This window comes from Manihot esculenta, chromosome 17 (genome assembly GCF_001659605.2).
Source record: "Manihot esculenta cultivar AM560-2 chromosome 17, M.esculenta_v8, whole genome shotgun sequence".
NCBI lineage: Eukaryota > Viridiplantae > Streptophyta > Magnoliopsida > Malpighiales > Euphorbiaceae > Manihot > Manihot esculenta.
In genome coordinates this window covers 6,899,055-6,923,449 of record NC_035177.2, presented here as the reverse complement: position 1 = coordinate 6,923,449, position 24,395 = coordinate 6,899,055, and the positions used below count along the sequence as shown (strand labels likewise).

General features: G+C 42.4%; 2 protein-coding genes across 2 annotated transcripts; one reads left to right on the top strand and one right to left on the bottom strand.

Annotated features, from left to right (window-relative positions):
* The first annotated feature begins 396 nt into the window (after window positions 1-396).
* On the top strand, window positions 397-1,027 carry LOC110604703. Its single transcript, XM_021742976.2, has 2 exons — window positions 397-595; window positions 679-1,027. Exons 1-2 carry the CDS (start codon window positions 437-439, stop codon window positions 922-924), a joined length of 405 nt encoding a protein of 134 aa, XP_021598668.1. The 5' UTR covers window positions 397-436; the 3' UTR covers window positions 925-1,027.
* Window positions 1,028-1,553: 526 nt separating this feature from the next.
* On the bottom strand, window positions 1,554-4,185 carry LOC110605457. The gene is made up of 8 exons (XM_021744050.1): window positions 4,016-4,185; window positions 3,520-3,907; window positions 3,193-3,306; window positions 3,053-3,104; window positions 2,814-2,956; window positions 2,156-2,554; window positions 1,796-1,852; window positions 1,554-1,706 (listed from the first exon to the last, which is right to left on the bottom strand). Exons 1-8 carry the CDS (start codon window positions 4,183-4,185, stop codon window positions 1,554-1,556), a joined length of 1,476 nt encoding a protein of 491 aa, XP_021599742.1.
* Window positions 4,186-24,395: the final 20,210 nt, after the last annotated feature.

Here is a 24,395-nt window from a genome sequence, read left to right as displayed (position 1 = left end):
TAATAAATAATTTTTATATTTTTAATGGTAAAAAATTATGTAAATTTTAGATTTTAAATAGAGTTAATGGTCAAAAGAAACATATACTTTCGATTTTGTTGCAATTACATTCTGTATTTTGTTTTTTTGCCAATTAAAACCTGAACTTCTAAAGTTGCTCTATTTGTATCCTGAGTACAAATACCTATTAAATATACTAATGGGAAATGTCATGTAAGCTGACATGTGAGTCACAAAACCCCTAAAAGGTAACTCCAATTTAACCCCTAAAAGTAACTCCCAAATTACCCCAATTAACTCCTAAAAATAATCCTAACTTAACCCTTAATTAAAAATTTTATTTAAAGAACCCTTTTAGCTAAAAGACAATCCCTATTCTCTATTAGAAGAAAGAAAAATAAATAGTCAAAGAAGCAGGAGAATCTAAAGTGAAGCAATGTCGTCTATGTCTGGAAGTGGAGGATCGCCAGTCCAAAGCCAATCCATTGGAGCTGACTCGATCATTTTGTGTCGACATGGGACAAGAGCAGCACTTTATACATCATGGACAATCGGGAATCGAGGATGCAGGTTTTTCAGATGTGGAGTTTGGGAGGTAACTCTATTTCATAGAGGTAATTTATGGCATTAGAATAGACTAATTTGATTGTTAATAGCAAATAGATGTTGTCTTTGTAGGCTAATGACTGTTCTTTCTTCCAATGGTATGATCCACCATTTACCGGACATGAGAAAGAGGTGATGACATACTTGGTTCAACAGAAAAATAATATGAAGTATAAAATTAAAGGGTTGGAAGAGAATGCAATGTCATTAAATGAAGATTTCAAGATTCTTAAGGAAAAGTGTGAAGAATATGAATCTGTGATAAAGGATTTACAAAGGATACTTGAAGTTATAAGCAAAACTAATCAAAATATGTGAAAAGAGTTATGTCAGTTAAAGAATAAGTTGTTGATGCTAAAGAAGAATATATGTTTACTTATTATAATTACTATGTTCTTTTGTGTATTTTGAGTTGTTATAAAGATGTATTGTAAGGTTGTAATGAAGAAGAAGGATATTTTGATATTACTTTAAAATTTGTAATTAAATGAGCAAATCTTGTACCTTTTCTTCTGTTAATGAAGAGTGTACTATTATGTTATTATTTAGGTGTTGGATTGATTTTATGCAAGTTATATTATGATGGATAATGATAGATAGTTATATTGCAAATAAACCTGAGTGACAATAAAAGAACAAATAATAAGACAATGTAAACCAAAATCAAATATGTAACTTTAATATATCTTCTCATTGTAACAATAAAAGGATAATTAGATGTTCATTACAGAAGAGTAAAAGTCATAAAATCCCGAATAAGGGCAACTACCAATAGTAGAGCTAGAAAAAACCATTACATCTTAGTCCAAAAATCCACAATACTTTGGAGTTTTTCCATCTCATTTACAATCCAACAAAAGACTACAAAATATACTACAATTCAATCCAACAAAATCTAAGATTCAGTTGTCATTTTGAGGTATTGCATTTTGGATCACAATTGACTTCTAACTGTATATGTTAGCATGTTCAGGAACTATATCTTCATGTGCATCTCTGTCATCCATTGTACCAGCCTTTGCACCTCTTGAACCTCTTGTGCCTTTTGAATCTTTTCCACCACTTCTACTTGTTCCAGCTTTTGGTGTCACACTTGTTCCCTCAATTATAGGCATTTGTCATCGAGAATTGAAGGTGAAAAACATGAACTAAAATTCACTTATAAACAAAAGTGAGAAAACATGCATACCCTGAGATACATATTCTCAATTTCCTCAAAAATTCTGATACTATACCCATTTCTCACCTGCATATAATAGTAATTTAAGATAAATTCATATAATACATATTATACGGTTTAACATAATCATTATCTATACCATATTCCTCTTGTGTTGTGAAATTTGAGCATTGTCTATGTTCACAGCTATCACATTAGATGTGTTTGACTTGGTCCTCATAATTTCAGGTAAGATTCTAGGTGTTGCTCCACTTTTACCAAAAAGTGGGAGCCTACCTCTTCTTTTTTGGAAACAATATAATATGGAATAATATAACACATAACACTATAACTAAAATTAAAATTAATAGAGACTAAAAACATACATACCATTATATTATTGATAACTGGTGGAATAACACTTTTACATGTCCTCCTGTTGTGTCCATATGTATTATAATTTTGACATTTCATCCTCACACCACTCCTGAATTGCGAAAATCTAGGACCCTTTCCACTGCTTGATTCTGACAAATCCTTCTTCCTAAGTTTCTTTGGTCTTCCAGGGTTCTTTTTTATAGGTGGAGGATGTATTGGCCATCCCTCCACAGCAGACCACATATTTAGACCATTTAAAGGTTTCAATGCATATTTATAAGTTTCAATGTATGTGGCTTTGTAATAACACTTATCAATATACTTAACAGGATCTTCCCTCATGTAATTCACACATGCACAAGCATGATTACATGGAATATCAGTTAAGTCCCATTCCCTACAACTACATTTCTGACCAATCAAGTCTACAACAAATCTCTCATCTCTAACACTTCAAAGGTATTACCAACAGCAGGCTTGAGTGTGCATTATATTATTATTTTCTTATTATGCTCTAATTTTTTTCTTATCCTAGTACATAACACATCCTTTCTTTTTTTTTTTAGTATTTTTAAATTTTTATGCATCATTTCCTTTAACATTGACCTTATATCCTCAAACATGTCTATAACTGGAAATGTCCTAGAGTTGACAATAAAAGATTAAATACCTCACAAATGTTGTTGTCAACTGTGTTTGTGCTTGTCTTGGTCTTTATGAATGCTTTACAAAATCTGTAAGGATCTCTAGCCATGAAATCATCATATGCAGCAACTGACTCATCCTTTAATTGCTTCATGTTACTATCAAAAGCTAATTAATATGTGGAATAAGCTGCTCCCCAAAAAAACGGTTTGAATTTCTCACCCTTATATATTTTCTTCCAATTGGAATATATGTGCCTTGTACAATTCCTATGCTCATCCCGTGGGGTCAAAGAAGCAATTGCATTACTTAGACCCTATAATAACAAAAGTAGATAATTGCAAACCATAATGATTAATAAAAGATTTAATCAAAATTGCAATAAAAATTCTAGATTATGGTACCTCTTGTTGATCACTAATAAAGGTCCATCCAGTGCCATCATTGATATTTAACTCTTCAAAAAAGATACTTAGGAACCACATCCAAGTTTTCTCTCTCTCAACCTCCACAATAGCCTAAAAAATAGGAAACATCTGCTCACTGGCATTCTTATCAACTGCAACTAACAGGCATCCACCCAAGAAGGTCTTTAAAAAAGTCCCATCAAACCCTAAGAAAGATATACAACAACTGAGAAAACCTTTCTTTAAATAGCTAAACCCTATATAGAATCTCTTGAAAATTGGAGTCATTGGACAAGTTTCGATGTCCAAATAAAATTCAAATACGCCTTCTCTATCATTCTTCATTAGTTCAGCTTTGTATGGCCTAAGCTTCTGATAGTGATCCTTTAGGAAACCTCTCAGTATATGTAATGCCTTCCATTTCTCTTTATACAATTGATTTCTAGTAATTGATAAGGCATACTTGTCTTTCAAATATTCATTCATTTCTTTCACCTCCAAATGTGGATTCATCTTAATCTTTTCCAAAAACTCTTTAGCTATCCACTCAGAGTTTGCTTGTCTATTTCTAAGTGCTCTAAAGCATTTATACTCTTTGACCATTGTTTTGGTGACAAAAGTATACTCATTTTGCACCTCACTAGCATATAATCTCCAACTACAACCCATATCACATCTTGCATCAATCTTCTTTTTCTCACTCCTTATAAACCTTAGATTGTAACCATTGCATATTGCATAATTTTGTATTGCCTTTTTACATTAGATATTATCAATAAATTTTATGCCCACATCAAAAGCCAATTGTGTATGGTCACACTGTGGATCATAAATGATACTTCTGTTCTTGGGCTTGACATATTCTTCAAATTTATCACTTTCAGTTGGAGAGTGTGACATGTTATCTGAATCAACTTCTTCATGTAGTTTACTACTATCTTCAACAATGTCATCCTCCAAATCAATTTCGACAATTTTTTGCTTCTTCATGAACTTTCTAACTGACTGTTATTCACTACTATCACTGTTAAAATCTACTTCATTACTCATAATCATTACTATCTGAGCCATGCTCAGATTGGTTAACATCATCATCTTCACTCTTTCCTTCATTCCCATTACCCATCACATTATTCTCATAATCAGATTTCACATTATTATGAGTAATTGCATCATTTACCACTAACTTTTCCTTAGGTGTTGATTGCATTTGTTGAATCTCCAAAACAGGTTCATTTTCTTCCTCAAATCCTATTTCAAGTACACCTCCAATAAAAACATGAATATCACCATTACCATCCCAATTTATCATCTCCATAACATCTTTGTCACTATATTTTTTAACATATCTAATTCCCCCACTCTTACTCAAACCAGGAATGAAATAGGCCATTTTACTTATCTCTCCATATATTAGGTCCCAGTCAAAGCCAAGAAAAGAACAGAAATAGAATAAGAAGTTTCTGATAAATTTCTTTCTTTTTTCCCTCATCAGTGCTGCAGATACAAGTAATAAATAGAAAGGAGAAACAACCACTAAGTCCTATTCTCTTGGCCACAACTCGGCACTAAGAGATATTATTCCATGATTTTCTGCCAACCATTTGACTAGGAAAATAAATAAAACAAATAAATAAAATAAATAATATCAGCACTAATCCAAATACTTTCTATTTTTGATAATGACTCTGCTGGTACGTCGTAGTGGCCTATCAGTACCTTCCCCTACAAAATGAACCTTGTCCTCAAGGTTCAAGTGTGGAAAACGGGCGGACAAATCAGCTGTAACTTCCCAAGTGGCATCTTCTTTCGGCAAATGCGTCCACTGGACCAAGCTTTCTTCAGTGAAGCGATTACCAAGTCGCACCCATCTCGTATCCAAAATTGCAGCAGGCTCAAAAACAAAGTACCCATCATCAATAAGCTGTGGAATATCTGAAGAAATTGGAGCAGCATCGCCTACATATTTTTTTAGTAGTGAGACATGAAAAACTGGGTGAACTCTGGATTCTGCAGGCAACTGTAAGCGATAAGCCAATTTTCCAATCTTTTCTTCGACCAGATACGGTCCATAAAAACGGCAAGCCAACTTCTGAAAGGCACGTTTTGAAACAGATTGTTGCCTATAAGGCTGTAACTTAAGATAAACAAAGTCTCCAGGAAAGAACTCCACATCTCTGCGTTTTTTGTCTGCAACCTGTTTCATTTGATGAACAGACCGAGAAAGATGGATTTTCAGATCACGCAGAATTGCATCCCGGGTAGCCAAGTTACGATCAACTTCGTTAACCAAAGAAGAACCAGGTTCATAACGAGGAATCGTTGGTGGATCCCTGCCATAAAGAGCTAAAAAGGGTGTCATTCCAATAGAGCTATGGAAGGACGTATTGTACCAAAATTCTGCCCATGGTAAATACGAACACCACTTTCGCGGTTGTTGGCTTGCAAAGCAACGAAGATACTGTTCCAGACACCTGTTTGTGACTTCGGATTGGCCATCCGTTTGAGGGTGATAGGAAGAGCTCATATTAAGTTTAGTACCAGAAAGCTTGAAGAACTCCCGCCAAAAATGACTGATGAAAATCGGATCACGGTCACTAACAATTGACCTTGGTAAGCCATGGTATTTAACAACTCCAGTAACAAATAGTTCAACAACCACTTTAGCAGAATAAGGATGTGCTAAAGGAAGAAAGTGAGCATACTTACTCAACCTATCAATGACAACAAGAATTGAATCTTTACCTATTGAAACTAGAAGGCCATCAATAAAATCCATTGCTATATCGTCCCAAACTTGGTGAGGAATGGGTAGCGGCTGGAGAAGACCAGCAGGAGAAGTAGTTGCCGATTTATTTTTTTGGCAAACAGTACAAGCAGCAACATATTTCTTAATCTGAAGTTGCATAGAGGGCCAATAGAATTGTTGGGCAATTCTTTTAAAAGTGCGAAGGACTCCAGAGTGGCCACCACAGGGTGAGTCATGAAATTCCTGCAAAAGCTGAATAGGCAAATCAGTGTTAGGAGGAATTACCACCCGATTCTTATAAAACAGCAAGCCGTTCTTCCAAGAGTAAGGCTGTCCCGGATTAGCAGACGCAAGCTGGCCAATTTTAATCATATACGGATCTGAAGAGAGAGTAGCTTTAATACGATCCCACAGAGAAGATTGCGGCAAAAATAGAGAATTGAGACTAGGACTGCCAGAGACGCATGATAACGCATCCGCAACATGATTTTCTTTGCCTGGTTTGTACACAATCTCGTAATCATAACCCAGGAGTTTTGAAACCCAATTCTGCTGCTCTGGGGTAACAATCCGTTGTTCGTCCAAATATTTGAGACTTCTTTGGTCTGTTTGAATAATGAATTTGCGGCCCAGGATGTAGGGGCTCCAGGTACGGATTGCCTATAAAATGGCCAGCATCTCCTTAGTATAAGTTGACCAAGATTGTTTGGAAGAGCCCAGGGCACGACTCATGAACGCGATGGGTTGATCATTCTGAGATAGGACCGCACCAATACCCGTATTTGAAGCATTAGTAGTAATAATAAAAGGCTCATTAAAATTAGGTACAGCTAGTGTAGGTGTTGCTGTCATTGCATTTTTTAAGGCTATAAAAGCAGCCTCTGCCTCTGCAGACTAGAAAAAATGACCCTTCTTTAACAAGGTGGTCAAGGGCTGAGCCAATATTCCATAATTTCGAACAAACTTTCTATAGTATCCAGTGAGTCCCAGAAACCCACGCAATTCTGTGACAAAAGATGGAGAAGGCCAGTCAAGAATTGCGTTGATTTTGGATTGATCCACCTGTACACCCGCGCCAGAAACAACATGCCCCAAATACTCTATTTGCCGTTGTCCAAAGGCATATTTGCTGAGCTTGATAAAAAATATGTGTTGCCGCAATAATTCAAGGGCCAATTGAACATGCTCAAGATGAGACTCCCATGTAGGACTGTATATGAGAACATCATCGAAGAAGACAAGCATAAACTTCCGCAAGTAGGGGCATAATACAATATTCATAAGTGCCTGGAAGGTGGAGGGCGCATTGCAAAGCCCAAAGGGCATCACCAAGTACTCGTAATGTCCATTGTTAGTGCGGAATGCCGTTTTATGAATATCAGGAGGGTGTACCCTGACTTGGTGGAATCTTGCAATAAAATCAAGTTTAGTAAAATATGTAGCACTATGGAGCTCATCCAGCATATCTTCGACAGTCGGAATCGGGAATCGATCTCTGACAGTAACTTGATTCAGAGCTCGATAATCTGTGCAGAACCTCCAAGAGTCATCTTTCTTGTTTACTAATAAAACAGGAGATGAGAAAGGACTAGTACTGGGTCGAATCAGTCCCTTTGTCAACATGTCATGGACCTGTTTCTCAATTTCATCCTTCTGAAAGTGGGCATATCGGTAAGGGCGAACATTTACTGGACCAGCACCTTCTTGGAGATTAATGTGATGGTCAATATCCCGCTGTGGGGGAAGCTGGCTGGGTTTCTGATATACATTTGAAAATTTAGTTAATAAGTGCAGCATATCAGGATGGAGATCCGTAGGAAGAGTGATAGTGGGCGATTCAAGGCAAAGAGCAAAGACTGCAGAGTTATGACGCAATTCCTTGGAGATGGCTTTCAAGGAGAGTGATTCAATTTGCTGTGTTTGAATCCCCTGTAGGTGGCGTTGTTTTCCTTCCCAGAAGAAGTCCATCGTCAATAACTTCTAGTTGCAGGCCACTGTACCCAGCTGTTGTAACCACTGTATTCCCAAAACAACATCGAGACCCATTATAGGAAGAGAATAAAATGTGGCAGTGAATGGTATACCTTAGAGAGAGAACGAAATATCCTTGAACTTGCCAGTACACCGCAAAGGGCTGCCATTAGCTACTTTGACATTGAACGGTGTTGTAGGTATGGTTGGCAGCTTGAGCAATCCGCCAATTCTCTCATTGACGAAGTTATGAGTTGATCCACTGTCAATGAGAACAATTAATTCGTCCGAATTAATTTGGATCACAACCCTCATAGTATTTGCTGAAGACCACCCTGTTAAGGCATGTAAGGAAATCTCCACTTCTATATCATCTTTGTCCTCCAATTCACAACCGCCATCCAAAAGTAGTAACTGAGGTTTGGTGCATCTGTGTCCTGGCGTAAATTTGTCATCACAATTAAAACACAACCCTTGAGCTCTTCGTTTTTGCATCTCATCCCAAGTCAGACGTTTAACTAGAGTTGTCGGTTTAATTTTGGTCGGAGAAAAAGAACTCGATTGGAGAGATGGGCGAATTGCTTTTCTATTACGCAGAAATTGCTCATCCTTCATTCGAGCCAAACTTATGGCGTCTTTCAAAGTCTTGGGTTTAAACATCCGAATCCCCTCTGCAATCTCAGTTTTTAGACCTCCCATGAAAGTTCCAACCAATGCCTTTTGAGTCCATCCCTTCACTCGATTTCCCAGGCATTCAAACTCCCTCTGATAATCACGCAGATCACCTGTTTGACGGATTTTGGAAAGTGATTCATCAAAATCCTCACTGTCTGTAGGCCCAAAACGCGCCCACAATTCTTCGGAGAAGACTTCCCACGAAACAACCTTTCCTGCCTCTATATGTGTTCGTCGGAGCCACTGCCACCACTCATTTGCTTCACCACGGAGGTGGTAAGAGGCTAAAGAAACTTTTTCGGTCTCTGGAGTTCCCTGCTATTCGAAGAACTGATCTACTCTGGTAAACCACTCAGTCGGATCGTCCCCTGTGTACTTGGAGAATTCCAATTTTGCGAGCTTAGCCGAAAATAGCGGTCGCCCTCCATCTTTAGAGACTTCAGGAGTAGCACGTATTTGACTAACTCGATCATTCACGACACTGGATTCTTCCTTATTAGATAAGGAGTTTTCTGATAACTTTGAAATTGCTGCTTTAATAAATTGCAAGTCTTCGCCAATCCCTTTCTCTATTCGTAACAGATTGTCTTGGAGTTGGCCAAGCCCGCTTCAAGGTTTTCGATCCTTTCCTTATTCGTAGACATTGAAAGAAGGAAAGAAAGGAAAAAAAATAAATACGACTCTGATACCAATATTAGGTCCCAGTCAAAGCCAAGAAAAGAATAGAAATAGAATAAGAAGTTTATGATAAATTTCTTTTTTTTTCCCTCATCAGTGCTGCAGATACAAGTAATAAATAGAAAGGAGAAGCAACCACTAAGTCCTATTCTCTTGGCCACAACTCGGCACTAAAAGATATTATTCCATGATTTTCTGCCAACCATTTGACTAGGAAAATAAATAAAATAAATAAATAAAATAAATAATATCAGCACTAATCCAAATACTTTCTATTTTTGATAATGACTCTGCTGGTACGTCGTAGTGGCCTATCACAATATCCTTGTTTTTTCATCTCATCCACAATCTCCAAATAGCTTATTTGTATCAACATCTTGCCATAAATACCCATACTCTGCATCGTGCAAAAAAAAAATATATATATATATATATATATATATAACCATACATGCATAGCTCGATACCAGAGTATATATGCAAGAAGATAAAGTATATATATACAATTGTACCTCGATGACACCTTCTTCGACAAGATAATCAAAGAAAAGGAACCACAGATTCAAATTTTTACTGAATTGTTGTTGTGTTCAATGGAGACAAAGAGGGACCACAAAAGCTTCTTTAACGATTTGGTTTTTTTCTCTTCTAATAGAGATTAGGGATTGTCTTTTAGCTAAAAGGTTCTTTAAATAAGGTTTTCAATTAGGGGTTAAGTTAGAGTTACGTTTTGGAGGTAAGTTGGGAGTTACTTTTAGGGATTAAATTGGAGTTATCTTTCAAAGATTTTGTGGCTAACATATCTGTAACGACCCGAAAATCGGACCGCTACCGACGCTAGGATCCAGGTCGGCTTAAGGCCGCCGGGACCCGTAGCAAGCCTAATATGCAACCTGAAAACCTGTTTAATCCCATACATGATCAAGAAAATACATAAAAATTTAAAACTTTTCTTTCGTTCATACACCAAACTTAACCTGTGCAAGCACTGTACATAAGCATAATCATAATCATGACCCCTCTGTGGGATCTCATCAATGCCCCAATGGGCGATACATCATAAGTTGAGTTGGTTTGCATAATCATCATAAAATATCTAAGATCATGTATTAAAAGGGATACAATATACTATGGTCAAGCACACTTCTAACATCCTCAAACATCATTACATTACATATCTATACTGTACTTTTACAAAACATCATTCTACAAATCGTCATGTCCACATTCTAGCTATTACATATATAAGACTTCATTACTCTTGTTGACCTCCTGGTCTACCCTGTACCTGCAAGCCTGGGGGTTAAGGGAGAGGGGTGAGCTACAAGAGCCCAGTGAGCAGAATAATAAAAACATTTAAATCATATGGCATCATGGAATGCATCACATCACAGCTAATCACATCAAGGATGAACTTGTCACCAATAGCCCTCTACATAGTCCAACTGTGCCAAAACGTAGAATGGGTCCTGGTCTTTCCCTTACATGGTGCCAGCGAACGTAGAATGGGTCCCACTGGTCTTACATTCCGTACTGTACATATCACATCGTCACATCATAGATCGAGGGCTATGGATCATCCAACGTTCATCCGCATCAATCAACAATAAAGTATGCAATGCAACATATTCGTGAATTCTAATGCAAACAACCTAATACATCTCATGGCATTCATGATGCGTGAAACATGCTAAAAAGTCCATTATTTGCTTTAAAACATAATGAGTTATTCTACTCACCTCTGGATATCTCTGACCAGACACTGGAGCAGCTGACTCACTGCTGGGGTCCTCGGTTCCTCGGGTCCGAACCTACACAGGTGGACTCAAATGAGGGACCAAACAAACATGAACATAACTCTAAACTACTCCCCAAAAATCCCCTAAAACATCATGAAACAATCATAGAAAAACATGCAAGAGAGGGCTGGACAGGGCACTTTCGGCGGCAGGTTCGGTGGCCGAAAGTCCCTCCAGAGCCAAAAGTCAGGCAGGTTCGGCGGCACCTTCGGCGGCCGAAACTCCCAGACAGAGGCGAAACTCATGCATGTTCGGCGGCACTTTCGGCTGCCGAAACTCCCAGACAGAGACGAAAGTCTCCTTTCGGGGGCAAGCTTTGGTAGCCGAAGGCTGCCTCCACAAGCATGTTCGGCGGCCGAAAGTTCCTTCGGCTGCCAAACCTGGTTTCTCCCTTAGTGGCAGAAACTCAGCTCTTCTATGCACATTTGCCTCCACAACTATCCAATCAAGCATAAACCTATTCTACAACATTCCCAATCACACACAAACAAGCATACAAGTTCCTAGGGGCATCAAACCAACAAAAACCCCAACTACAACACAACAAGCAACTCACATTGTTCATAAACACATATAAAACCCATAAACCTAACCATGAGCTAAACATGCATTCTACCCCATAGATCCACTTAAAACCTACTTAAAACATGCAATGAGCTTAAGATCGGCTCTTACCTCGTGGAGATTGAGAGAGAGACGACCTAAACTTGGAGATGGGAGGGGTTGAGTTCCCTTGAACCTCAAAGCTCCAAAACTTTGCTCAAAGCTTGAAAATCTTCAAAACAAAGTAAAAACTCATGAAAATCGAGTATGATTGGAAGGAAAGAACTCAAGATCGGTGAGGGACGGCGGAGAGCTCACCTTGGCCGGAAATGGGGAAAAAGCTCGCCCGTTTTCAGCTAAGGGACCCTTTTATAGTGGCTGGCTAGGCCACGTTCGGGGGCCGAATGTGCCTCCGCATGCATGCCATGTTCGGCGGCCGAACTTGAGGTTCGGCGGACGAACCTGGACTTTCCTCACTTATGCTTTCGGGGGCCTAAAAGCGCTCCCGAAGGCATGCATGTTCGGCGGCCGAACTTGAGGTTCGGCGGCCGAACCTGAGTTTTCCTCCAAGGTTGTTTTTATGCAAAAACTCATTTCCATTTTACTTAAAACCATGAAATACCTTAAAACATTTCATGAAAACATGTTTCTACCTTACTAGAGGCTTCCGACATCCGAGGTTCCACCAGACGGTAGGAATTCCGATACCGGAGTCTAGCCGGGTATTACATTCTCCTCCCCTTAAGAACATTCGTCCCCGAATGTTCCTCAACTAGCACATAGCATGGCATAAAACATAACATACATACATAGCACATAAACACATAGAGATCTAACCTTAGAAGAGATGAGGGTACTGCTGGAGCATAGACTCCCGTGTCTCCCAAGTGCATTCTTCCAAATTGTGGTGGTTCCACAGGACTTTCACCATCGGGATTTCCTTGTTTCTTAGCTTTCTGATCTAGGTGTCTATGATCCGTACTGGCTGTTCAACATAGGTGAGATCCTCTTGGACCTCCACATCAGGCTCACTAAGAACCTTGCTCGGATCTGACACAAACTTCCTCAACATTGAAACATGGAAAACCGGATGGATTCTTTCCATTGAAGCAGGTAAATCCAGCTTGTACGACACATTCCCAATCTTTTGCAAGATTTCAAAGGGTCCGATGTATCGTGGGGCTAGTTTACCTTTCTTTTCGAAGCGAACCACTCCTTTCATAGGAGACACCTTGAGCAATACCAGATCCCCCTCTTGAAACTCTACCTGTCTTCTGCGGATTTCTGCATAACTCTTCTGTCTGCTTGCAGCAGTCTTGATCCTTTCTCTGATTATGGGTACTACCCTGCTGGTAATCTCTACTAGCTCAGGCCCTGCCAAGGCCTTTTCTCCAACCTCTTCCCAGCAAACAGGTGATCTGCACTTCCTTCCATATAAAGCTTCATATGGAGCCATCCCGATGCTAGCATGATGGCTGTTATTGTAGGCAAACTCCACCAAAGGTAGATGCTGCCTCCAAGAACCGCCAAAGTCCAGCACACACATTCTTAGCATATCTTCTATGGTCTGGATGGTCCTCTCTGACTGTCCGTCTGTCTGTGGGTGGAAGGCAGTACTGAAATCCAACCTGGTACCCATGACATTCTGTAGACTCCGCCAAAACCTGGAGGTGAACTGGGGCCCTCTTTCTGACACTAACGAAACAGGAACCCCATGCAGCCTGATGATCTCATAGACATACACCTGCGCCAACTTGTCCACAGAATAGCCACTCCTGACAGGGATGAAGTGAGCAGATTTAGTGAGTCTGTCCACAATCACCCATATGGAGTCCAATCTGTTGGACGCCGCCGGTAACCCCACTACGAAGTCCATAGCTATATTCTCCCATTTCCACTCTGGAATAGGTAGCGGGTTAAGCATTCCAGCCGGCTTCTGATGTTCTAGCTTCACCTTCTGACACACTTCGCAGGCTGACACAAACTGTGCCACTTCTTTCTTCATAACTGGCCACCAATAAACCTTCTTCAGATCTTGATACATCTTGGTGGCTCCGGGGTGAATGCTGTATCTTGCATTATGAGCCTCTCTCATAATGTCTCCTTTTAGCCCTATGTCATCTGGTACACATAGTCTGCTCCCATAGCGGAGGATCCCTTTGCTATCGAATCTGAACTCACTATTTTTACCTGACTGAACAGTCCTAGCAATCTTCACTAACTCTGGGTCCTCATGCTGTTTCTGAGCCACCTGCTCCAGAAACACGGGTGCCACTCTCATCTAGGCCACTAAAGCACCTGTACCAGACAACTCCAACTGTAGACCTTCCTCAATGAGCTTGTAAAACTCCTTCACCACTGGCCTCCTCTCTGCCGATATGTGGGATAAACTGCCGAGTGATTTCCGGCTTAAGGCGTCTGCCACAACATTCGCCTTACCCGGATGGTACTGAATCTTGCAATCATAGTCACTCAGCAGCTCCACCCATCTTCTCTGTCTCAGATTCAAATCTCTTTGACTCAGGATGTACTGCAGGCTTTTATGATCTGTGAAGATCTCACATTTAACCCCATAGAGGTAGTGCCTCCACATCTTGAGTGCAAAGATTACTGCTGCCATCTCTAGGTCATGTGTGGGGTAATTCAACTCATGCTTCTTCAGCTGCCTAGAAGCATAAGCAATCACCCTTTCATTTTGCATTAACACACAACCCAGTCCCACTCGGGACGCATCACAAAAGACCGTGAAGTCCTCACTGCTGGCTGGCAAAGCTAACACTGGTGCCGAAGTCAACCTCCTCTTAAGCTCTTCAAAACTCTCCTCGCACTGGTCGGTCCACACAAACTTCTGATTCTTCCTGGTTAACCTGGTCAGAGGAGCCGCAATCTTTGAGAAGTCCTGAACGAACCTCCTGTAGTAACCTGCCAAACCCAAGAAACTCCTGATTTCTGTCACTGAAGTGGGTCTAGGCCAGTTAGCCACAGCTTCTACCTTCTTGGGGTCCACCTCTATCCCATTCTCTGATACTACATGCCCCAAGAACGAAATGCTCCTCAGCCAGAACTCACACTTAGAGAACTTGGCATACAAGCCATGTTCCCTCAAGGTCTGCAGAACCAACCTCAGATGATGAGCATGCTCCTCTGCGTTCCTGGAATACACTAAGATATCATCTATGAAGACAATAACAAAGTGATCCAGGTATTGGCTAAATACTCTGTTCATGAGATCCATGAATGCTGCAGGGGCGTTGGTTAACCCGAACGGCATCACAAGGAACTCAAAATGCCCATATCTGGTCCTGAAAGCTGTCTTTGGCACATCTTCATCCCTTATCCTTAGCTGATGGTACCCCGATCTTAGATCTATTTTGGAGAAACAACCCGCTCCTGCTAGCTGGTCGAATAGATCATCGATCCTTGGCAGAGGGTACCTATTCTTGGTAGTGACTTTGTTCAACTGCCTGTAGTCGATACAAAGTCTGAGGGATCCATCCTTCTTCTTTACAAACAAGACTGGAGCACCCCATGGTGAGGTACTCTGTCGGATTGTAACGACCCCAAAAAGGACCGTCACCGGCGCTAGGATTCAGGTCGGCTTAAGGCCGCCAGAACCCGTAGCAAGCCTGCTATACTCTCTGTGTACCTGTAAACCTCATACATGATCATACATTTTCAGTGAAAATAAAACTCTTTTCTGAACCAAGGCTTAACCTGTGCATGCACTATCTCTGTACTCTGTACTCATGTACTCTGTACTCTGTATCCCTGACTAGAGCTTGCTCTAGATGGGTTAATTCATACCTGTTAAGCCTGGTTTTCACATACAGGAAAACATATATACATATACAGATCATGTACAAAACATACATCACTAAATCAAGCAACAACTATTACATCTTTTTCATATTACATGTCCACTCTACGCTATTACAGATCTCTTTACTTTTCTGTACTCTGCTGGACTGTCCCTGTACACTGTACACTGAACCTGCAAAACTGGGGTTAAGGGAGTGGGATGAGCTCTATAGCCCAGTGAGTAGAACAGTAAAACATCTCAGTAAAATATGATCTCATGGAATGCGCCATAACACAGACAAGCCACATCAAGAGTAAACCTGTCACCACATAGTCCCAGTAACTCTGTGCCAGGGCGTAGAATCGAGCACCTGGTCTTCCTGTCATATATGTATATGTGTATATAACACCTGTGAACTTACCATTGCCAGGGCGTAGTCAAAGGCTCCTGGACTTTGCTATATACCTGCCAGGGCGTAGTCAAAGGCTCCTGGTCTTTGCTATACGTGCCAGGGCGTAGTCAAAGGCTCCTGGACTTCCTGTCTGAGACTATTGGATCATTCAGCATTCACTCACATCACCAAATAACAATGCAATGCAACATAGTCGTGAATACTAATGCAATCAACCTATGGCATAAACATGATGCATGAGATATGCTAAAAACAGGTTGTGGTTCAATTAAAAGTCATAAGTTAGTTCCACTCACCTCTGGCTATCTGGACTGACTGACTCTGCAGGTTTACCTCTGGAGCAGTACTCACTGCTGCTCTCTCTGGTTCCTCTGGTCTGTAACACATAAAGATTCAAATGAGGGACCAGACTAACTTATCAATACCTCTATTACACTCCCCAAGACTCCCCTGAAACTCACTTACCTAGCCATGCAAAACATGCAAAAGAAAAGCTGGACAGAACACTTTCGGCGGCAGGTTCGGCGGCCGAATGTCCTCTCCAGAGACGAAACTCAAGCACCTTCGGCGGCCGAATCTCAAGCTTCGGCGGCCGAACCCTTTCGGGGGCAAGTTTCGGGGGCCAAAACATACTCCAGAGACGAAAGTCTCTAACCTTCGGCGGCACCTTCGGCGGCCGAAGTCCCCAAACAGAGCCGAACATGCAAAACTCACGGGGCAAGCTGTGGCAGCCAAAGCCACCATGCAAGAGGTTCGGCGGCCGAATGAACCTTCGGCTGCCGAACCTGAGTTCATCCAGAACTCAGCCCGACGGCAAACCAAGCTCCTCCTTCTCTTCAACATCTCCAAACATGCATAATCAACTCCTCAACACTCATATACATATAAGTATATGGTCACAGGGGTCCAAAACTATCTAATAACCCCAAATAACAAATCAAACATAACACATAAACATAGAGACATGCATAAATCATCAAAAACTACCATGAATAACCTAAGCATGCTTCTCCTTCCTTTCACTCTTCAGAAAATATATAAACAGGGTCTAAAACTGCCCTTACCTCTGGAAACAGGAAGATACACACACTGAACAAAGGAAAAACAGATCAACCTCTCTTCCACTCTCAAACTCTCAAAGCGTAACGTTTATTTCTCTCAACTCTCAACACCTTTGCAAGCACCTCAAACTGCTGTAAGAACAACCAAAAACATGTACAGATGAGTCATAAGAGACGTGGTCATTCCATGGCAAGAATCTGAGGCCAACACTTGTCAAAACAAACATGACTCAGCTCACTAGCCAACTCATCGTCGGCTGCCCAATCACAGGCAAGACCATGCAACATTCGGAGGCCGAACTTCCCTTCGGAAGCCAAACACTTTCGGCGGCCGAACTTACTTTCGGCGGCCGAACTTGGCTCAACTGCCTTAGGTCATTTCAACTCAAAACTCATTTCCCTTAATCTTAAAACACATCATAACACTTAGCAAACAAAACTCCTACCCTTTTTCTCGACTCCCAGCACCCTGGATTCCATCAGACAATAGGAATTCCGGTGCCGGACTCGAGCCGGATATTACATTCTCCCCTCCTTAAGAACATTCGTCCTCGAATGTTCCTAAAACAAACAACAATCACAACAAAAGGAGGAAACAAACCTCAAAACAAATATGGATACTGCTGGAGCATAGACTCCCGCGTCTCCCATGTGCACTCTTCTAGATTATGGTGGTTCCATAGAACTTTCACCATCGGAATCTCCTTGTTCCTTAGCTGTCTGATCTGCGTGTCCAGAATCCGCACTGGCTGCTCTATATAGGTGAGATCTGTATGAATCTCCACCTCAGGCTCACTCAGAACCTGATTCGGATCTGACACAAACTGTCGTAGCATAGAAACATGAAATACCGGGTGAATTCTCTCCATAGAAGCAGGTAAATCCAGCTTATACGACACATTTCCGATCCTCTGCAACACCTCAAAGGGTCCAATGTACCGTGGAGCTAATTTACCTTTCTTCCCAAAACGAACCACTCCTTTCATTGGAGACACTTTCAGCAATACCCAATTACCCTCTTGAAACTCCAACTGCTTTCTGCGAACGTCTGCATAACTTTTCTGTCTACTCTGAGCTGTTCTGATTCTCTCTCTGATCATGGGCACCATTCTACTGGTAATGTCTACTAACTCTGGCCCTGCAAGAGCCTTCTCTCCTACCTCTTCCCAGCAAACAGGGGATCTGCACTTCCTCCCATATAATGCTTCATAAGGAGCCATCCCAATGCTAGCATGATGACTGTTATTGTAGGCAAATTCCACCAAAGGTAGATGCTGCCTCCAAGAACCGCCAAAGTCTAACACACAAAGGCGAAGCATATCCTCTATGGTCTGGATGGTCCTTTCTGACTGTCCATCAGTCTGTGGGTGGAAAGCAGTACTAAAATCCAATCTCGTGCCCATTGCACTTTGCAGACTCCGCCAAAAGCGGGAGGTAAACTGAGGTCCTCTGTCTGAAACTATAGATACTGGAACTCCATGTAATCTCACTATCTCATCCAGATAGACCTGTGCCAACTTATCCACAGAATAGTTACTCCGTACTGGAAGAAAATGAGCAGATTTCGTGAGTCTGTCCACAATCACCCATATCGAGTCTATCCTGTTGGACGCTACTGGTAAACCCACTACAAAATCCATGGCTATGTTCTCCCATTTCCACTCTGGAATCGGTAATGGGTTAAGCATTCCGGCTGGTTTCTGATGCTCTAATTTCACCCTCTGACACACCTCACAGGCTGTCACGAACTGCGCCACTTCCTTCTTCATGGCTGGCCACCAATAAACCCTTTTCAGATCCTGATACATCTTGGTAGCTCCTGGGTGAACACTATACTTCGCATTATGAGCTTCCCTCATAATGTCTTCCTTCACACTGCCCCTATCTGGTATACAAAGTCGACTCCCATAGCGAAGGATCCCTTTGCTGTCAAATCTGAACTCTACACTATTGCCTGACTGAACAGTCCTGGCAATTTTCATCAACTCAGGGTCCTCATGCTGTCTCTGAGCTATCTGCTCCAGAAACACAGGTGTCACCCTCATCTGTGCTATCAACGCACCTGTACCAGACAACTCTAGCTGTAATCCCTCGTCAAAGAGCTTATAAAGCTCCATCACAACTGGTCTCCGCTCTGCTGCTATATGGGATAAACTGCCTAGTGACTTCCGGCTTAGGGCGTCTGCGACAACATTCGCCTTACCCGGATGATACTGGATCTTACAATCATAATCACTGAGCAATTCGACCCATCTTCTCTGCCGCAAATTCAGCTCTCTCTGACTTAAGATGTACTGTAAACTCTTGTGATCAGTGAAGATCTCGCATTTAACCCCGTAGAGGTAATGCCGCCACATCTTAAGTGCAAAGATAACTGCTGCCATCTCGAGGTCATGGGTAGGGTAATTCAACTCGTGCTTCTTCAACTGTCTAGAAGCATAAGCGATTACTCTATCACTCTGCATCAATACACAACCCAATCCCACTCGAGATGCATCGCAGAACACTGTGAAATCCTCATGACTGACAGGCAGAGCTAACACTGGTGCTGTTGTCAATCTCCTCTTGAGCTCTTCAAAGCTCTCTTCACACTGGTCTGACCAGATAAACTTCTGGTTCTTCTGAGTCAATTTGGTCATAGGAGCTGCTATCTTTGAGAAGTTCTGAACGAACCTCCTGTAGTAACCTGCCAGTCCCAGAAAGCTTTTAATCTCAGTCACTGTCGTGGGTCTGGGCCAGTTAGCTACAGCCTCTATCTTCTTGGGGTCTACCTCAATACCCTCTGCTGATACCACATGTCCCAAGAAGGCAATGCTCCGTAACCAAAACTCACACTTTGAGAACTTGGCATATAAACCATGCTCTCTCAGTGTCTGCAAAACTATCCTCAGATGCTGGGCATGCTCCTCTGCATCTCTGGAATACACTAAGATATCATCGATAAACACAATGACAAAGTGATCCAGAAACTCACTAAATACCCTGTTCATGAGATCCATAAATGCTGCAGGGGCGTTAGTCAACCCGAACGGCATCACTAAGAACTCATAATGCCCATATCTGGTCCGGAAAGCTGTCTTAGGCACATCTGCCTCTCTGACTCTCAACTGATGATACCCAGATCTCAGATCTATTTTCGAGAAACAACCTGCTCCAGCTAGCTGGTCAAATAGATCATCAATCCTAGGTAGAGGATACCTATTCTTGATAGTGACCTTGTTCAACTGTCTGTAGTCGATACAAAGTCTGAGGGATCCATCCTTCTTTCTGACAAAGAGCACTGGAGCACCCCAAGGTGAGGTACTAGGGCGGATGAAACCCTTATCTACCAAGTCCTGCAACTGTTCTTTCAACTCTGTTAACTCAGCTGGCGCCATCCTGTAGGGAGGAATAGAGATAGGTCTGGTACCTGGCAGTAATTCAATTTCAAACCCTATCTCCCTATCAGGTGGTAGTCCTGGCAAATCGTCTGGGAACACATCGAGAAACTCTCGAACTACTGGTACTGTGGCTGGTTCCCTCACCTGACTGTCTAGCTCTCTCACATGAGCTAGAAACCCCTGACAACCCCTCCTAAGCAAACGACGAGCCTGAAGGGCTGAAATCATACCTCTGGGTGTACCTCTCCTGTCTCCTCTGAAGACACACTCTGACCCATCCTGGTCTCTGAGACTCACTAACTTCTCTCGACAGTCCAACGTAGCACCATATGCAGATAGCCAATCCATCCCTAGAATGACATCAAAATCTGTCAAGTCTAGAACCACAAGGTCAGCTGGAAGGCATCTACCCTCTATGAATACTGGACTGAAACGACAGACTGACACTGCCACTGATGGGTCACATCTAGGTCCACTGACCCAGAGAGGATACTCTAACTCAGAACTGATCAAACCCAATCGCTCTATGGCTCTCGAAGCAATAAAGGAATGAGAAGCACCGGGGTCCATCAAAGCATACACATCTGAACACCCAATGATGAGATTACCTGACACCACTGTGTTCGACGTGTTAGCCTCCTCCTGTGTCACTGTGAAAATCCGTGCTGGGGCTACCGGATTTCCACCTCGGGAACCTGCTGCTGAAGTAGAGGCTACCCCTCTCCCTCTACCTCTGCCACTAGTCTGAGGCATGACTGGAGCTGCTGGCCGTACAACTGGCTGTACCACACTGCCAGAACTCATCTGCTGGGATGGTGCAAAAGTCATCTGCGGACAATCCCGAGCAATATGCCCTTCCTGTCCACAGCGAAAACAAGCTGAAGATCCCAACCGACAAACTCCTCCATGTGGTTTTCCGCATCGTCTGCAGACTGGAGCTGTGCCAGAGCTTGAGCCACTACCTATTCCCAGACCTGACTTGACTTTACTCCAGAACCCTTTCCTTGTTCCTCTCGCTCTATCCCATCTCTTACTGCCTGTCGAACCTGAACTGGGGGCCTTAGAACCCGAAGCCTGTGCCTTTGACTGTTTCTGACTCTTAGCACTAGCTTCCATCTTCCTAGCTGCATCTATAATAGAGTGAAAACTCTCCTTTTCTGCTGGAAGGATCAAAGAAGAATACCTGGGATGAAGTCTCATGGTATATCTCCTTGCTTTCTTCTGATCAGTATCATAGGCCTGACCCACGTACTGAAGCAGATCTAAGAACTTATCTGTGAACTCATCAACAGTCATCTCATCTGTTTGTCTCAACTGTTCAAACTCAATTATCTTCATCTCTCTGGAACTGTCAGGAAAAGCCCACCCTGCAAACTCATTAGCGAACTCTCCCCATGACATGCTGTCCATTCTAGGCTCCACATAATTCTTAAACCATTCTCTGGCTTTCCTGCATTTTAATGTGAAACCTGCCATCTCAATGGCTCTCCTATCATCTGCTCCCAATTCGCTGGTGATCATCCTAACTGCTCTGAGGTAATCAAATGGATCATCTCCCGTGTTGTATTTAGGAGCATCCAATTTCAAGTACTCCGTCATTTGGACTTTACCTCCAGATGAGCTAGGTTCATGTCTGTCAACAACAGGGGCTACTGGTTCTGGTGGTAGTACTGGGTCATTTGGCTCTAGGTGTGCTGCACTTGGATGGGTAGGGGAAGATGGATACATAGGATATGGTGGATATGATGGGTAATAGTGAGGATATGGCATATATGGCATGTATGTAGGATATGGGTCAAATCGAGAGTACTCCGACATCCCCTCCATCGGATACTCTGGCTCCGGAAACAAGGATGGATAACCAAAACCTGAGGCCTGAGCACCTCCCTGCGACTCTCCCATACCTTCCTCAAAACTGCCTATACCCATGCTGTCATCTTCAGACTGATCAATCTCCATAGCTTCCCTCCTTTCCTCTGATCTTTCTCCCCTCACTGTTCCTCTTCTGCTCTCGTCGACAGACCTTCTAGGGTCTATTGACGTACCTTCCCTGCTAGATCTCTGAGACCTTGCCCTTGGCAATGCAGGAGGACGAGCAGCTGGTCTCTCATTCTCTGGTGGGACTCCAGTCAATCGAGCTGATCGACGAGTTCCTCGCATCTTTCCTCTCTGGAAACACAACATATAACATACCACTTTAGCACATAAACATCACATATCAATCATACACAGACAATACTCATGGCATATCATAGCAGATAGGACTCAAGACCCTATCCTAGTGGACATGATTTCCTATTGTGCTTGACCACTGCTAACCTGTCTGAGCCCAACACTGTCTCTATAGGTCCGATCATGTGAACCTAGGGCTCTGATACCAATCTGTAACGACCCCAAAAAGGACCGTCACCGGCGCTAGGATTCAGGTCGGCTTAAGGCCGCCAGAACCCGTAGCAAGCCTGCTATACTCTCTGTGTACCTGTAAACCTCATACATGATCATACATTTTCAGTGAAAATAAAACTCTTTTCTGAACCAAGGCTTAACCTGTGCATGCACTATCTCTGTACTCTGTACTCATGTACTCTGTACTCTGTATCCCTGACTAGAGCTTGCTCTAGATGGGTTAATTCATACCTGTTAAGCCTGGTTTTCACATACAGGAAAACATATATACATATACAGATCATGTACAAAACATACATCACTAGGTCAAGCAACAACTATTACATCTTTTTCATATTACATGTCCACTCTACGCTATTACAGATCTCTTTACTTTTTCTGTACTCTGCTGGACTGTCCCTGTACACTGTACACTGAACCTGCAAAACTGGGGTTAAGGGAGTGGGATGAGCTCTATAGCCCAGTGAGTAGAACAGTAAAACATCTCAGTAAAATATGATCTCATGGAATGCGCCATAACACAGACAAGCCACATCAAGAGTAAACCTGTCACCACATAGTCCCAGTAACTCTGTGCCAGGGCGTAGAATCGAGCACCTGGTCTTCCTGTCATATATGTATATGTGTATATAACACCTGTGAACTTACCATTGCCAGGGCGTAGTCAAAGGCTCCTGGACTTTGCTATATACCTGCCAGGGCGTAGTCAAAGGCTCCTGGTCTTTGCTATACGTGCCAGGGCGTAGTCAAAGGCTCCTGGACTTCCTGTCTGAGACTATTGGATCATTCAGCATTCACTCACATCACCAAATAACAATGCAATGCAACATAGTCGTGAATACTAATGCAATCAACCTATGGCATAAACATGATGCATGAGATATGCTAAAAACAGGTTGTGGTTCAATTAAAAGTCATAAGTTTAGTTCCACTCACCTCTGGCTCTCTGGACTGACTGACTCTGCAGGTTTACCTCTGGAGCAGTACTCACTGCTGCTCTCTCTGGTTCCTCTGGTCTGTAACACATAAAGATTCAAATGAGGGACCAGACTAACTTATCAATACCTCTATTACACTCCCCAATAATTCCCTGAAACGCACTTACCTAGCCATGCAAAAACATGCAAAAGAAAAGCTGGACAGAACACTTTCGGCGGCAGGTTCGGCGGCCGAATGTCCTCTCCAGAGACGAAACTCAAGCACCTTCGGCGGCCGAATCTCAAGCTTCGGCGGCCGAACCCTTTCGGGGGCAAGTTTCGGGGGCCAAAACATACTCCAGAGACGAAAGTCTCTAACCTTCGGCGGCACCTTCGGCGGCCGAAGTCCCCAAACAGAGCCGAACATGCAAAACTCACGGGGCAAGCTGTGGCAGCCAAAGCCACCATGCAAGAGGTTCGGCGGCCGAATGAACCTTCGGCTGCCGAACCTGAGTTCATCCAAAACTCAGCCCGACGGCAAACCAAGCTCCTCCTTCTCTTCAACATCTCCAAACATGCATAATCAACTCCTCAACACTCATATACATATAAGTATATGGTCACAGGGGTCCAAAACTATCTAATAACCCCAAATAACAAATCAAACATAACACATAAACATAGAGACATGCATAAATCATCAAAAACTACCATGAATAACCTAAGCATGCTTCTCCTTCCTTTCACTCTTCAGAACATATATAAACAGGGTCTAAAACTGCCCTTACCTCTGGAAACAGGAAGATACAC